The following is a 15,538-nucleotide window of genomic DNA, read 5'->3' as shown; positions in this document are numbered from 1 at the left end:
TCAGAAACTAGTGAAGTGAAAAATGTACATCTCAGCCAGGCGTGGTGGCTCACGCCTGTAATCCCAGCACTTTGGGAGGCCAACTTGAGTGGATCACCTGAGGTCAGGAGTTCCAGAACAGCCTGGTCAACATGGCAAACCCCAGTCTACTAAAAATTCGAAAATTAGCCAGGCATGGTGGCAGGCACCTGTAATCCCAGCTACTCGGGAGGCTGAGGCAGGAGAATCACTTGAACCCAGGAGGCAGAGGTTGCAGTGGGCCGAGATTGTGGCACTGCACTCCAGCCTGGGCCATAGAGTGAGACTGCATCTCATAAAAAAAAGATGAAAATAAATTAAAATACATTTCTAGAAAAAAAAAAAGGAGCAGAATATTTTCTGAATTCTAACTTAGAAGTATGAAAGTTGTCAGAATAAAATGGAGCCACTAATGTTAAAACAACAACAGGCCGGGCGCGGTGGCTCACCTGTAATCCCAGCACTTTGGGAGGCCAAGGAGGGCGAATCACAAGGTTAAGAGATCGAGACCATCCTGGCCAACGTGGTGAAACCCTGTCTCTAGTAAAAATTCAAAAATTAGCTGGGCGTGATGGTGCGTGCCTGTAGTCCCAGCTACTCGGGAGGCTGAGGCAGGAGAATTGCTTGAACCCAGGGGGCAGAGGTTGCAGTGAGCCGAGGTCACGCCACTGCACTCCAGCCTAACGCCTGGTGACAGATTGAGACTCTGTCTAAAACAAAAAAAAACAACAACAAAGCAAAACTTGACAAACAGAGCCTGGGAAGGCCAAGAAGAGAGGGCTCCCATGCTTGCATGCCTGATAACAAAAACCACGACAGACGGCTTTACAGAAATAACCTTGTACAAAGGCCGTCGCAACCTTAAGCAAAAATACTTCCATAAGGGCATCTGCTCAGCAACTGCCTATCCAGCCTTGGACTAGCTTCACCCTTGTTATTGATCTTTGTAGCCAAGGATAATTGTCTTAACACAATTATGTAATTCTTACTGTCTTTCCTTTAAAAACCTGTGTCTTTACCTCCCCAAATGCACACATAAGGCCATACCTATTTTCGTTGCAATACTCTATTGCCAAATAAACATCATTTTCTCTTAAAGAGCTTCTCTGTTATTAGGTTGACATAAGAATGTGCACGTGTTTTGGCTGGGCGTAGTGGCTCACACCTGTAAACTCAACACTTTGTGGGGCCCGGGTGAGAGGATCTATTGAGCCCAGAAGTTCAAGTCTGCACTGAGTAATGACGATGCCACTGCATTCCAGCCTGGAAGACAAAGGAAGACCCTGTCTCAAAAAACAAAGAAAATGTTAGCCTCACAGAGAACCTCTACGGAGGCAGCGTGGAGGGGAAATGTGGGGCTGGAGCTGCCACACGGAGTCCCCACTGGGGCACTACCTAGTGGAGCTGTGGTGGATCCACCCACAGCTTGCATCCTGTGCCTGGAAAAGCCTCAGGCACTCAATGCCAGCCCGTGAGAGTAGCAGCAGGGGCTGAACCCTGCAAAGCCACAGGGATGGAGCTGCCTAGGGCCTTGGGAGCCCACCCTTTGCATCAGTGTGTCCTGGATGTGGGACATGGAGTCAAAGGAGATTATTTTGGGGCTTTAAGATTTAACGACTACCCTGCTAGGTTTCAGAATTGCATGGGGCCTGTGGCCCTTTTCTTTTGCTTATATCTCCCTTGGGGAATGGGAATGTCTACCTAATGCTTGTACCCCCGTCGTATCTGGGAAGTGACTAACTTATTTTTTATTTTACAGGCTCCTATGTGGAAGTACTTGCCTTGACTCAGATAAGACTTAGAACTTTTGAGTTCAAAGTCTTAGACTTGGAATAAGTTAAGACTTTGGGGGATTATTGGGGAGGCATGATTATATTTTGAAATGTGAGAAGGAGATGAGATTCGTGTGGGGCCGGGGTAGAATGATATAGGTTGGATGTGTGTGCTCACAGAAATCTCATATTGAAATGTAATCCCCAATGTTGGAGGTGGGGCCCGTTGAGAGGTTTAGCACCATCCTCCTGGGTACTATCCTCCTGACAGTGAGGGAGTTCTCGTGGATCTGGTTGTGTAAAGTGTGTAGCAGCTCCCCTCTGCTCTGTTGCTCATGTTTTCACTATGTGACACGCCTGCTCCCCTCCACCCTCTGCCATGATTGTAAGCCTCCTGAGGCCTCCCCACAAGCAGATGCCACTATGCTTCTTGTACAGCCTGCAGAACCATGAGCCAATTAAACATCTTAATAAACTACCCAGTCTCAGGTATTTCTTTATAGCAATGCAAGAATGGCCTAATATAGTTAGCCTTAGGAGAGATTCTGTCTTACAATAAGAATGATGGGATTTAAAAATATAAATAGGTCGGGCATAGTGGCCCACACCTGTAATCCAAGCACTTGGGAGGTCAAGGCAGGAGGATTACTGGAATCTAGGAACTGGGGACCAGCTTGGGCAACATAGTGAGACCCCATCTGTACAAACAATTTAATTTTTTAAAAAATTAAAATAAGTGAGACACTGTGTATTTGTCTCTCTGTGTCTGGCTTATTTCACTTAACATAATGTCATCTGGGTGTATCTATATTGTTGCAAACAACAGAATCTCCTCCTTTAATTTTAAGGCTGAATAGTGGCCAGGTATGGTGGCTCTTAGCACTTTGGGAGGCTGTATTAGTCCGTTTTGATGCTGCTGATAAAGACATACCTGACACTGGGTAATTTATAAAGAAAAAGAGATTTAATGGACTCAGAGTTCCACGTGGCTGGGGAGGCCTCACAATCACAGCAGAAGGGGAAGGATACATCTTAGATGAGAGCCAAGTGAAAAGGGAAACCCCTTATAAAACCATCAGATCTTGTGAGACTTATTCACTATCATGTGAACACTATGGGGGAAACCACCCCCATGATTCAATATGATTTAATTGTCTCCCACTGGGTCCCTCCCACAACATGCGGGAATTATGGGAGCTACAATTCAAAATGAGATTTCAGTAGGGACACAGTCAAACCATATCAGAGGCCATGGCAGGAGGGTCACTTGAGCATAGTATATATAAAAGTATAAAATGAAAGAGGGGGCCAGACACAGGGGCTCACACCTGTAATCCTAGCACTTTGGGTGGCTGAAATGAGAGAATCACTTGAGATCAGGAACTCAAGACCAGCCTGGCCAACATGGTAAAACCCTGTCTCTACTAAAAATACAAAAAATTAGCTGGGTGTGGTGGTGTGCACCTGTAATTCCAGCTACTAAAGAGGCTGAGGCAGGAGAATCACTTGAACTCAGGAAGCAGAGGTTGCAGTGAGCTGAGATTGCACCACTGCACTCCAGCCTGGGTGACAGAGTGAGACCCTGTCTCAATAAAAATAAAAATAAATAAATAAAATAATGTTGTGTATAAAATTTTTCTTTTTGATGTTACAAAGAAAAATTAGTATTGGGACAAAGGATCTCTCAGCAAAGCAATTCTTTTTACTTCCTGCAGAAAGGGTAGTTCCACTAGCAATCCTGCCACAAGAGTACAACAAATAAAGGAAAGCAGACATATTTATTTCTTACGCATTTGGGGTTGTCCTTACTGCTGTGTCTGATCTCCATTGGCTAGAGTCAGACCTCACAGTCTAAACTAAAACCCGATTGGCTAATAACTTGAAACTTTTAGAAACAGGCAAAAAGCAACAGAGAGCAAAAAAAGGAAGTCCAAATATGGAAGGGACATAGGCTGTGAGCTGGGACATGCCTGTGAGCACGCCCAGCAGAGATACCTTGGTTAAAGTACAAGGGCATAGAATGCACTACGTGCCTGTAAGCATGTTTAACAGCTACATAGGATAGGGCTTCTAGCAAAAAGGCAAGAAGGCTTTTGAAGAAAGTGTTTAAATCAAACTATTATTTCTAACACTCATGAATTTTTCTTAAACAAGAAAGGAAACTTTAAAGAGGAACTGTTTTTACTTCCCACAAATAATATAAAATGAAAAAAGGTAAGAATCTCCGCCATGGCACTAACTTTAAATGGAAATATGAGTACACTGTATTTTCTAGGTCTGTCTACTGAAGCAATAGCAACTGAGCATCCTTAGTGCCCAGATCATGAATTTCTTTTAAATCTTGATTGACAGATGACAATTGGGTATATATTTTATGATGTGCAACACTATAAATATATGTGTACATATCGTGTAAAGATTAAATCAAGTCAATTAACATATCAATCAAGGCAATTCACATAGCAATCACCTCATACTTAAATTTGTGATGAGAACATTTAAAATCTACACACTTAGCAATATTAAAATATACTATACATTATTATTAATTATCGTCACCATGCTGTAATACTATACATTAGGTCTCCAAAACTAATAATTCCTCCTGTTTAACTGAAACTTTGTACCTTTTAACCTTTTTCTCCCCACCCTCCATTCCTCCTGTCCTTAGTAACCACCATTTTACTCTCTGCTTCTATGAGTTTAACTTTTTTAGATTCCACATATAAGTGAGACGCTGTGTATTAGTCTATGTCTGTATTATTTTACTTAACATAATGCCATCCAGGTTTATCCATGTTGTTGCAAATAACAGAACTTCCTTTGATTTTAAGGCTGAGCCGGGTGTGGTGGCTCACGCCTGTAATCCCATCACTTTGGAACGCTGAGGCAGGCGGATCACCTGAGGTCAGGAGTTCGAGACCAGCCTGACAAATATGGTGAAACCCCATCTTTGAAAAGAAAAAAAAAAGATTTTAAGGCTGAATAGCAGTAAGTCATGGTGGCTTTTGCCTGTCATCCTAGCACTTTGGGAGGCCAAGGCAGGAAGATCACTTGAGTACAGGAGTTTAAGACCAGCCTGGGCAATAAAGTGAGTCCCTGTCTCTACAGAATGTTTTTTTAAGTTAGCCAGGTGTCAGTGGCATGCACTTGTGGTGCCAGCTATTTGGGAGGTTGAGGTGGGAGGATTGCTTGGGTTTAGGAGTTCAAGGCGGCAGTGAGTTATGATCATGCCACTGCACTCCAGCCCGGGTGACAAAGGAAGATCTTGTCTTGCCTAGGCTTCCTGGAATCTTTCTAGTAGGATTCTGCTTCTAGAAGAAGAGGGAGTGAATATCAGTTCTGCAGGATACACATTTCCTTTCCTTTCTTTCTCTTTCCTTCCTTCTTGTTTTGTTTGTTTGTTTGTTTTTGAGACGGAGTTTTGCTCTTGTTGCCCAGGCTGGAGTGCAATGGTGAGATCCTGGCTCACTGCAACATCTGCCTCATGGGTTCAAGAGATTCTCCTGCCTCAGCCTCCTAAGTAGCTGGGATTACAGCCATGTACCACCATGCCAGCTAATTTTGTATTTTTAGTAGAGAAGGGTTTTCTCCATGTTGGTCAGACTGGTCTTGAACTCCTGACCTCAGGTGATCTGCCCGCCTCAGCCTCCCAAAGTGCACCACGCCTGGCCTTCCTTCCTTCTTTCTTTTTCTCTTTCTCTTCCTTCCTTTTTTTTCTTTATTTTTATTTTTATTTATTTATTGGAGACAGGGTTTTACTCTGTCACCTAGGCTAATTTTTTGGATTTTTTTTTTTTGCGGAGACGTGGTTTTGCCATGTTGCCCAGGCTAGTCTCAAACTCCTGGGCTCAAGCCATCTGCCTACCTCCGCCTAAGTGCTGGGATTACAGGTGTGAGCCATCAAGCCTGGCCCCTGGAAGGACTTTACTATCTAAGTCTTGCACTTCATTTAACTTTGCTTGCTTATTTATTTATTTATAAATGAATGAATAAGACAGGATCTCTCTCTTCTGCCCAGGCTAATATACAGTGATGCAAATGTAGTTCACTGCAACCTCCATCTCCCTGGCTCAAGCAATCCTCCCACCTCAGCCTCCCCGGTAGCCAGGACTAAAAAATTTTGTAGAAAAAGGGGTATCGATATTTTGCTGAGGTTGGTTTGGCTCTCATGGGCTCAAAGATCTTTCCACCTCAGCCTTTAGTAGCTGGGACGGCAGGGGTACCTGAGCAGCAGGCCTCATTTCACCTTGCTTTCCAGGGGCATGCCCTTGGCTACTTGCAATGCCCTCAAGCAGCCTTTCCCCAGCCCCTAGACAAGATTAAAGACCCTGTGTCACACACTTTTATACCACCTTGGGCTCTGCCTCCCAGATTCAGGCGATTATCCTGCCTCAGCCTCCTGAGTACCTGGGATTACAGGCGTGCACCGCCACGCCCAGCTAATTTTTGTATTTTACTTTATCAAGAATAGAGACAGCGTTTTGCCATGTTGGCCAGGCTGGTCTCAAACTCCTGAGCTCAAGGGATCTGCCCGCCTTAGCCTCCAAAACAGCTGGGATTACAGGCGTGAGTCATCATGCCTGGCCCACTGGCCAAGAAAGGTTTTTTTTTTTTTTTTTTTTTTTCCGAGACTGAGTCTCGCTCTGTGACCCAGGCTAGAGTGCAGTAGCGCGATCTCGTCTCACTGCAACCTGCAACTTCCGCCTCCCAAGTTCAAGCAATTCTCCTGCCTCAGCCTTCCAAGTAGTAGAAGTAAAAATACCCAGAAACGTATTTTTAAAGTTTTATCAGGAGATGGTACTTTAGAACATTTTAATTTGCAAATGGTTTTTGTTTTAATTTTGATACTTGATTGCATTGCATTGGAATGGAGGTGGAAGTATAAATATTTCTTCCTGTCAAGGGACTCTTGAGGCTCCTCCTCCCCCGCTTCCTAATCTGTATTGCAGAGGCCGTAAGAACAGTGAGAGGAAGGCCCGAAATTCAATGGAGAAGGTTCCAGGGAGACGCTTTCCAGGGAGGCGCTAGAGAAGGAGGAGGGAGGGAGAGAGGTAGGGAAGGAAGTGAGAGCGGAGGGGAGGGAACCAGGATAGACCTTTGACCCCTGGAAATGGATTAAGAAGGGAGTGGGCTGCTGCTTAGGGAAAGCTGATGAAGACTCACAGTGAGGACCCTGTTAGGACACCTGGAAATCCCATGGGAGCCCAGTCTTCAAGGGCTGTGGCAGTGAGACCCACTCTGCCCCCTGGGGCTCCCTGAACAACGGCAGGTTTTATTCTCTGCAGCTGGAGTGATCTGTGAGCACTTTCCTGCAACTGGAAAGACATCTGCCTTTTAACTCCTTCACCCGTTTGAGCTCTGTTGGAACAGACATGTGGACTGTCCCCGACCTGGCATCCCATCCCTTCTGACCCCCAATAGCTGAGGGCCCAGGCACACTCCAGAGAAGGTGGGAAAGAGGAGGGAGGACGCCCGCCACCAGCTGAGCCAACCTGGAAGGCAGCTCCTGGGCTTGGCCCTGAAACCCGACCCTCGTTCTTTCCTTTGAGTGCAATTGGAGGAAAGGTTTTGGCAATCAAGCCGGACAACAACCGAAAATCCAATCAGGATAAACTGCTTCAGACACGTGACTGGAAAATAATTGGGTTTTAATGGACTTAAAAGGAGTGGGACTGGCCTGGAGTGGTGGCTCACGCCTGGAATCCCAGCACTTTGAGAGGCCAAGACGGGCGGATTACCTGAGGTCGAGAGAGTTCGAGACAAATCTGACCAACATGGAGAAACCTGGTCTCCACTAAAAAATACAAAAATTGGCCGGGCGTGGTGGCGCATGCCTGTAGTCCCAGCTTCTCGGGAGGCTAAGGCAGGAGACTCGCTTGAACCTGGGAGGTGGAGATTGTGGTGAGTCGAGATCGCGCCATTGCACTCCAGCCAGGGAACAGCGCAAACAGCGCCCGCAGGAACAGTGCTACTGGTCGCTGGACAAATTTCTCTGGGAGCTGGGAGACAAGGAAACTCCGACTTTGCTTTCCCTTGTGGCCTAGAGTAGAACATACTGAGCTGCACTGAATCATCTGGATGCACACGCAACTTTAGGAACTGGTGAGCTGATGGTATCTTTCATTTTGCTTCTCTAAAGCTAGAGTTGACAAACTTGTTCTTTGAAGGGCTAGATGGTAAATATTTTAGGCATTGTGATTCTCTGCTGCAACTACAGTAGTCTTCCCTTATCCACAGTTTTGCTTTTCGTGGTTTCAGTTACCTGAGGTTCCAAAATATTAATTGGAAAATTCCAGAAATAAGCAATACATAAGTTTTAAGTCTTCTGAGTAGTGATAAGATCTTGAGTCAGCCCTGCCCTGGGATAATAATCCTCCCTTTCTCCTGAGTCCCTATGCTGTTGGCTGTCTGCATTCTCTGTCCCTTAGTCACTAAGGAGCCTCTGTAGTTATCAGAGTGACTGTCCTGCTGGTAACTCTGTGCTTGTGTTCAAGTAACCCTTATGTTACTTAGTAATGGCCCCGAAACGCATAGATAGCAATGCTGGTGATTCAAATGTGCCAAAGAGAAGCTGTAAAGTGCTTCCTTTGAGTAAAAATGGGAAAGTTTTCAACATAATAAGGAAAGAAAAAAAAATCATAAGCTGAGGTCGTCACGATCTACAGTACATAAAAATATTTTGTCAGCGAGAGACGACATTAACATATCTTTAATTAACTAATTAGGTATGTAAATTAAAATTTTTTTTGAGACTTAGTTTCACTCTGGTCGCTTAGGCTGGAGTGCAGTGGCACAATCTCAGCCCACTGCAACCTCTGCTTCCCGGGTTCAAGTGACTCTTCTGCCTCAGCCTCCCAAGTAGCTGGGATTACAGGCGCGCACCACCACGCCCAGCTAATTTTTGTATTTTTAGTAGAGACAGTGTTTCACCATGTTGGCCAGGCTGGTCTCAAACTCCTGACCTCAGGAGATCCACCAGCCTCACCCTCCCAAAGTGCTGAGATGACAGGTGTGAGTCACCACACCCTGCCTCACATACCTTTTAGTAGAATATATTGTTATAATTATTCTGTTATTTTTAACCTCTTACTGTGCCTAATTTATACATTAAATTAGATCATAGGTATGTATAAATATGAAAAAACACGGTACATATTGAATTTGGTTCCATCTGCAGTTTCACGCATCCACGTTGGGGGTCTTGGAACATATGCCCTGAAGGTAAGGGAAGACTACTGTACTCAACTCTGTCATACAAGAGCACAAGCAGCCATGGACAACAGCACTAAACAAGTGATCATGGCTGGTTCCACAACACTTTAAGGCGAACACTGACATTTTGAATGTTATATAATTTTCACATGTCACAAAATACTCCTTTTGCTTTCAAATTTTTTTTATTTTTATGTTTAGTTTTTGAGACAGTCTTGCTCTGTCGGCCAGGCTGGAGTGCAGTGGCGCCATCTTGGCTCACTGCAACCTCCACCTCCCAGGTTCAAGAGATTCTCCTTCCTCAGCCTCCTGAGTAGCTGGGATTACAGGCATCCACTACCACGCCCGGCTAATTTTTGTATTTTTAGTAGAGATGGGGTTTTCACCATGGTGGCCAGGCTGGTCTCGAACTCCTGAGCTCAAGTGATTTGCCCACCTTGGCCTCTCAAAATGCTGGGATTACAGGCATGAGCCACCGTGCTTGGCCTCCTTTGGCTTGTTTATTCCCCCAAATTTAACAATGTAAAAGTTTTAAAAAATCTTTAAGAAAAAGTAAGAAAACAATATCTTAAAAATGTAAGAAACGTTCTTGGCTTCCTGCCTGTATAGAAACAGGGGAAGGGCCGATTTTCCAATCCCTGTCTTAAATCATTATTTGCCAAAATGCTGCTGATATCCTATTAGTGAACTATAAAATAAGTTTAGTGGGCTGTCAGCTTACAAAAAGAAATAGGATTTTTCACTGACTCTAAGATGCCATCATTTATAAAAGATACATGACTCTCTCTTTTGTTTTTACATCAGATGGGAAACGTGCTGATAAAACAAGGTCTGAGGGAGGCACATCTCACATGAGTGAAAACCCAAACATATCCTTATCCTCACAAAAGGATCAGAGATACATCATTTTTTATTCCACTGTAAAATAAGAATATATTCTGCAAAAACAAATTATGAAATGTATTTCATATTGATGAGATGCTATGATGAGATGCAATCTGATTTAGAAATGTTAAAATGGAAATACAAGCCTGTACCGTACAATCGATAAAATATGGCATAAAAGCTATCAGAGCCTATCCCTTGTAGTAAGGTGAAGGTGAAGGTATTTGTTTTAATTTATACACACATACACATAGGTTTACCTTCTCCCTTATACAACAGTGTTAAATCATTTGGATCTGGATTTCATTAAATGCTTACAGAACTTGGAATAATGGATTAGAGCCTATTGTACACCTACATGATCGTATTAGTAACAGCTACTATTGATTTATTTAACAAAGATTTAGCATGTACAGCGTGACAGACATTGCTCTAGAAGCTGAGGAGTAAATGAAACACAAGTCCCTGCCCTCATGTGGCATACGCTGTAGTGGGTAAACACAGAAAAGAAACAAGTCATATTTTTTAATTTTTTGCAGAGAAGGGTCTTGCTATGTTGCCCAGGCTGATCTCGAGCTCCTGACCTCAAGCAATCCTCCCACCTTGGCCTCACAAAGTGATAGTATTATAGGTTTGAGCCACTTCACCTGTCTCTCTCTCTTTTTTTTTTTTTAGACAGAGTTTCACTCTTGTTGCCTAGGCTGGAGTGCAATGGCACAATCTCGGCTCACTGCAACCTCCACCTCCTGGGTTCAAGCAATTCTGCTTCAGCCTCCCGAGCAGCTGGGATTATAGGTGACTGCCACCACACCCAGCTAATATTTTGTATTTTTAGGAGGACAGGGTTTTATCATGTTGGCCAGGCTGGTCTCGAACTCCTGACCTCAGGTGATCCACTCGCCTGAGCCTCCCAAAGTGCTGGCATAAGCCACCTCACCTGGCCTGTTGTTGTTTTAAGACATAGAGTCTACTTTGGGATGCCAAGGAGGGTGGATCACCTGAAGTTGGGAGTTCGAGACCAGCCTGACTAACATGGAGAAACCCCGTATCAAAAAAAAAAAAAAAAAAGAGTCTTCCTTTCCTCTGTCACCCAGGCTGGATGCAGTGACATGATTATAGCTCACTGTAACCTCAAACTCTTGGGCTTGCAAGATATATTTTACATATTGTGTGGTAGGCAGTGAAAATGCTAAGTTGAAAAATAGCATTAAGGGTTAGAACATATGAGTTAAGGAGCTTGTGATTTTTGATATTGTGATGGGGGAATCCTTGCTGAGAGGAACCATGGCCTCTGGCAGACCAGGACCCCAGATGAGGTTAATCTGGGGAAAGAGGCTTGCAAGGTTGGGGAACAATAAAAGTTCTGAAAAAGAAAAAGGCCTGGTGTGTTCCAGACTCATGGAGCTCAGGATGGCTACAGCAGAGCAAGAGAGGAATTAGCAAGGGCAATGATGACCAAAGGTTCTGTGGGGAAATTTTAAGTTTACTGGTATTTCCTAAGAATGAGATGGAAAGTCATTGAAGACTTACTTGCTCTCCTGTATATTTTAACAGGGGCATTGGGGCCACCATGGGGAGATCTGACAAAATGTTTAAGACTGGCAACTTATGCAGTGATCCAGGGAGAGAACATGGTACCTTCCATCCAGGAGGTGGCAGTGGATACAGAAGGGAGTAGTCAGATTCTGGGTATCTTTAGAGGATACAGCAGACTGGGTTTTCTAATTGATTGGCTGTAGGTCATGAGAGAAAGTCTGGCAAAGGATGACTCTGAAGTTTGTAGACTGAGCAACAGGGTTTACTGAGAAAAGGAACATTACAGGAACAGGAAAGTGTGTGTGTGTATGTGTCATGGGTTTTTTTGTGTATGTGATGGGGTGTCACTTGGTTGCCCAGGCTGGAGTGCAGTGGCATGATCATAGCTTTGAAGTCCTGGGCTCAAGTGTTCCTCTTGCCTCAGCCTCCCAAGTAGCTGGGACTACAGCTGTGTACCACCATGCCAAGCTAAATTTTTTTTATTTTTAATTTTTTTTTGGTAGAGATGGGGTCTTGCTATGTTGCTCAGGCCAGGAGCAGAATGTTTTTGAGAGAAGTTTTGTTCAAGTTGATTAGAAACCTTAGACATGTGAGTGAGTACATGTGGGATAAGGAGGAGATGAGAGAGGCACCTAGGGTGCAAAATTTAAAGAGGCAAGCACTCTGAGATGTTCCGTCTGCACCTTCTGAAATCTTGCTTCCTTTGCCTCACAAAGGCAGAAGACCGAGGGAAGAGAGAGAGGTAAATTTGAAATTATCATGCCATTTAAATGTTTCAAGCCTTATTTCTGACGTGTCAAATAGTGATGTTAATAGTTATCTCAGTGTTTTGTTTGGTTTGTTTGTTTTTTTAGATGGGGTTTCACCATGATGGCCAGGCTGGTCTTGAACTCCTAACCTCAGGTGATCCACCCACCTCAGCCTCCCAAAGTGCTAGGATTACAGGCGTGAGCCACCACGCCCTGCCTTAGTTATCTCAGTGTTTTAAGGGAGGATACAATAAAGTAATGATTTTGTTTTCTGAAATAAATATTGACTATTGTCACATGGTTGCACTTAGGTGGCAGTTTGTAAAAAGACAGCTGTGGAAGTTGAAGGGACCAGTGGCTTCAAGCAAAAAGTAAATTGAAAATGGGAGACGTCTTTTTGTGTAAGGAAGCAAAATCACCACAGAAGAATTTGAGAGAATCCAAACAGAGGGACAAAGATGATGAAGACCCGGAGCTGATCTTCGTTGGGGTGGAGCATGTTCATAAACATGCCGAAATTCTCTTTGTTGGGGTGATTTCAAATTCAAAACCAGTCATTTCAAACATTTTGAACAGAGTCACCCCAGGCTCAAATTCAAGAAGAAAAAAAGGCCATTTCCGTCAAGATCCTGCTCACGTGTCACAGCCTGCCAATCATGTGACTTCTATGGCAAAAGCCATTATGCCGGTTTCTCCATCTGAGGAAAGATCAACAGATAGTCCTGTCACTATGGAGTCTTCATCTGAACCTGGTTGTAAAATGAGCTCACCACAAGTTCTCTCTCCCAGTTCCTCAGATTCACTCCCACCAGGGACTCAGTGTCTAGTCGGAGCTGTGGTCTCTGGAGAAGGCAGAAATGAGAATTCTCTTGATCCAAAGCTACTTTCCACTTCAGATATAAACAGCAGAAATCCCAAAAGGGTTAAACTCAGGCATGGAATCCCAGGGGTACATTCTTTAGCTGTAGTCCCTTCAGATAACTCTCCTATTGTAAGCACAAATGCACCCTCACAGGGGGTCTGCAACTCATCAAACCATGTTCAGAATGGAGTAACATTTCCTTGGGCTGATACTAATGAAAGGGCACATTTCAATTTTAGGAATCCTGAGAGAGCAAATGACTTTGATGGCCTGGTAATAACAGACATTTCAAGTCTAGCAAGTCAAAAGAAGACCTTTGATCCCAAGAAAGAAAATCCGATTGTGTTACTTAGTGACTTTTACTATGGACAGCATAAAGGAGATGGGCAGCCAGAACAGAAGACTCACACCACCTTTAAATGCCTCAGCTGCTTGAAAACTCTAAAAAACATTAAGTTTATGAATCACGTGAAGCATCATTTGGAGTTTGAGAAGCAGAGGAACGACAGCTGGGAAAACCACACCACCTGCCAGCACTGCCACCGGCAGTTTCCCACTCCCTTCTGGCTACAGTGTCACGTTGACAGTGTGCACATCGCCCAGGGGCCCTCTGCTGTCTGTAAGATCTGTGAATTGTCATTCAAAACAGATCAGGTCCTCTTACAACACATGAAGGACCATCATAAGCCTGGTGAAATGCCCTACGTGTGCCACGTTTGCCATTACAGATCGTCATTCTTTGCTGATGTGGAAACACATTTCAGAACATGCCATGAAAACACAAAGAATTTGCTTTGTCCCTTTTGTCTCAAAATTTTCAAAACTGCAATACCATACATGAATCATTGCTGGAGGCATAGCAGGAAGAGAGTCCGTCAGTGTTCCAAGTGCCGGCTGCAGTTTTTGACGTTGAAGGAGGAAACGGAGCACAAAACGAAGAACCATCACACATTTAAAAAGCCAGAGCAACTGCAAGGATTGCCTCGTGAAACAAAAGTTATTATTCGAACTTCAGTTCAGCCAGGCTCAAGTGATGTGACATCCGTTATTGTGAGCAACGTTACAGGTGACAACCCTCAGCTGTCACCTGTAAAAACTAAAAAGATGACTATGAACACTAGAGATTCCAGACTCCCTTGCAGCAAGGATTCTAGCTGAAAATATGTTCTACTCACTTCCAGGAGTTCTGAAAGGCAGAAGCGAGGCTAGGCCATGTGTGCATTGTGGCTGTAGATGCTAACAAGTAATGTCATCAACTGTCAGGTTTTATTTACAGTGACATCTCATCAGTTCCCTATTATCAAGAAGTAGCTGTGAAGTCTTTGTGCCCTTTCCCAGTTAAATCCTCCCAACAAGGTATCCCCTATTCTGACCATAGAGGTTTTACTTGTTTATGAACTTTAAATAAATGGAATCACACAAAGATTCTTGTCTTTGGCTTTTTAAAATAAGTGAGTTGGCTGGGCATGGTGGCTTACACCTGTAATCCCAGCACTTTGGGAGGCTGAGACAGGTGGATCACTTGAGGTCAGGAGTTTGAGACCAGGCTGGCCAACATGGTGAAACCCCTTCTCTACATAAAATAGAAAAATTAGCCAAGCGTGGTGGCGCGCACCTGTAGTCCCAGGTACTTGGGAGGCTGAGGCAGGAGAATCGCTTGAACCTGGGAGTGGGAGTTTGCAGTGAGCTGAGATCATGCACTCCAGCCTGGGTGACAGCAAGACTCTGTCTCAAAATAAAGTAAAATAAAATAAAATTAAAATGAGCAAGATGAACTTTTGCTGTGTGTAGCAGTAGCACATTCTTTTTCATTGCTGGGTAGAATTTTGTTGAGTGACGATGGTAGATTTACATAAATCTATTTCACTGTTGATGGACTTTGAGGCTGATTCTTTGGCAATTTTGAATAAAGCTGCTATGAGCTTGTGCAGGTCTTTTGGTAAGCATGTAGTCACTTCTCGTGAGTATATATAGCTATGAGAAGTGCTGGAACTGCATATATTTAGCTTTCTAGTGTAGACACTGCCAAATACATTTCTAAAGTGATTGAAACAATTTACATTCCCACCACGATACTGAGAATTCCATTGCTACTGATCCAGCACTTAGTATTGTCAGTCCTTTTAGTAAGTGCCCTTCTCTTGAGGTTGTAGTGGTATCTCACTGTGGCTTTAATTTGCATTTCCCTGATGAGTAATGGATCTTGAGATTAGATAGTTATTGGCTACTTGAATATTTTTAAAAAATTAAATGTCTATTCAAGTTTTGCCTCCTACCTTATTAAAAACTGGGCTGTCAACTGGGAAGCATACGGGGAAAGTGCTGGGGCACTGGAAATGTCCCATATTTGGGTCTGGATGGTGGTTTTATGGGTGTATATATGTATATTAAGGTTTATCTTTCGTGTGCCTTATTTGTGGAAGACAGTGTGGCGATTCCTCAAGGATCTAGAATTAGAAAATAGCTGTAAAAAATCTCATAGATTTCAAAAATAAATAACA

General features: G+C 43.8%; 2 protein-coding genes, 1 pseudogene and 1 gene segment (V, D, J or C); 1 reads left to right on the top strand and 3 right to left on the bottom strand.

The window, feature by feature from the left end:
- The window catches only part of LOC105706714 (immunoglobulin lambda-1 light chain-like), a 392,758-nt gene that overhangs the window by 154,614 nt on the left and 222,606 nt on the right, over positions 1-15,538 (bottom strand). The gene's annotated exons all lie outside the window — the stretch shown is intronic.
- LOC135273040 (immunoglobulin lambda variable 5-39-like) overlaps positions 1-15,538 on the bottom strand; it is a 284,085-nt gene that overhangs the window by 165,495 nt on the left and 103,052 nt on the right.
- On the bottom strand, positions 9,804-9,898 carry LOC135273050 (small nucleolar RNA U13; annotated as a pseudogene).
- ZNF280A (zinc finger protein 280A) lies at positions 12,558-14,195 on the top strand. Its single transcript, XM_012437271.2, has one exon. It carries the CDS (start codon positions 12,558-12,560, stop codon positions 14,193-14,195), a length of 1,638 nt encoding a protein of 545 aa, XP_012292694.2.

This window comes from Aotus nancymaae, unplaced genomic scaffold, assembly GCF_030222135.1.
Source record: "Aotus nancymaae isolate 86718 unplaced genomic scaffold, 86718_ANA_hifiasm-v0.15.2.pri h1tg000210l, whole genome shotgun sequence".
Lineage (NCBI taxonomy): Eukaryota > Metazoa > Chordata > Mammalia > Primates > Aotidae > Aotus > Aotus nancymaae.
The sequence above is the reverse complement of the archived record's forward strand: the minus strand, read 5'-3'. Positions and strand labels throughout refer to the sequence as shown.

Excerpts from the sequence above, each read along its gene's own strand:
- ZNF280A (XM_012437271.2), top strand. The coding sequence starts at position 12,558 with ATGGGAGACGTCTTTTTGTGTAAGGAAGCAAAATCACCACAGAAGAAT.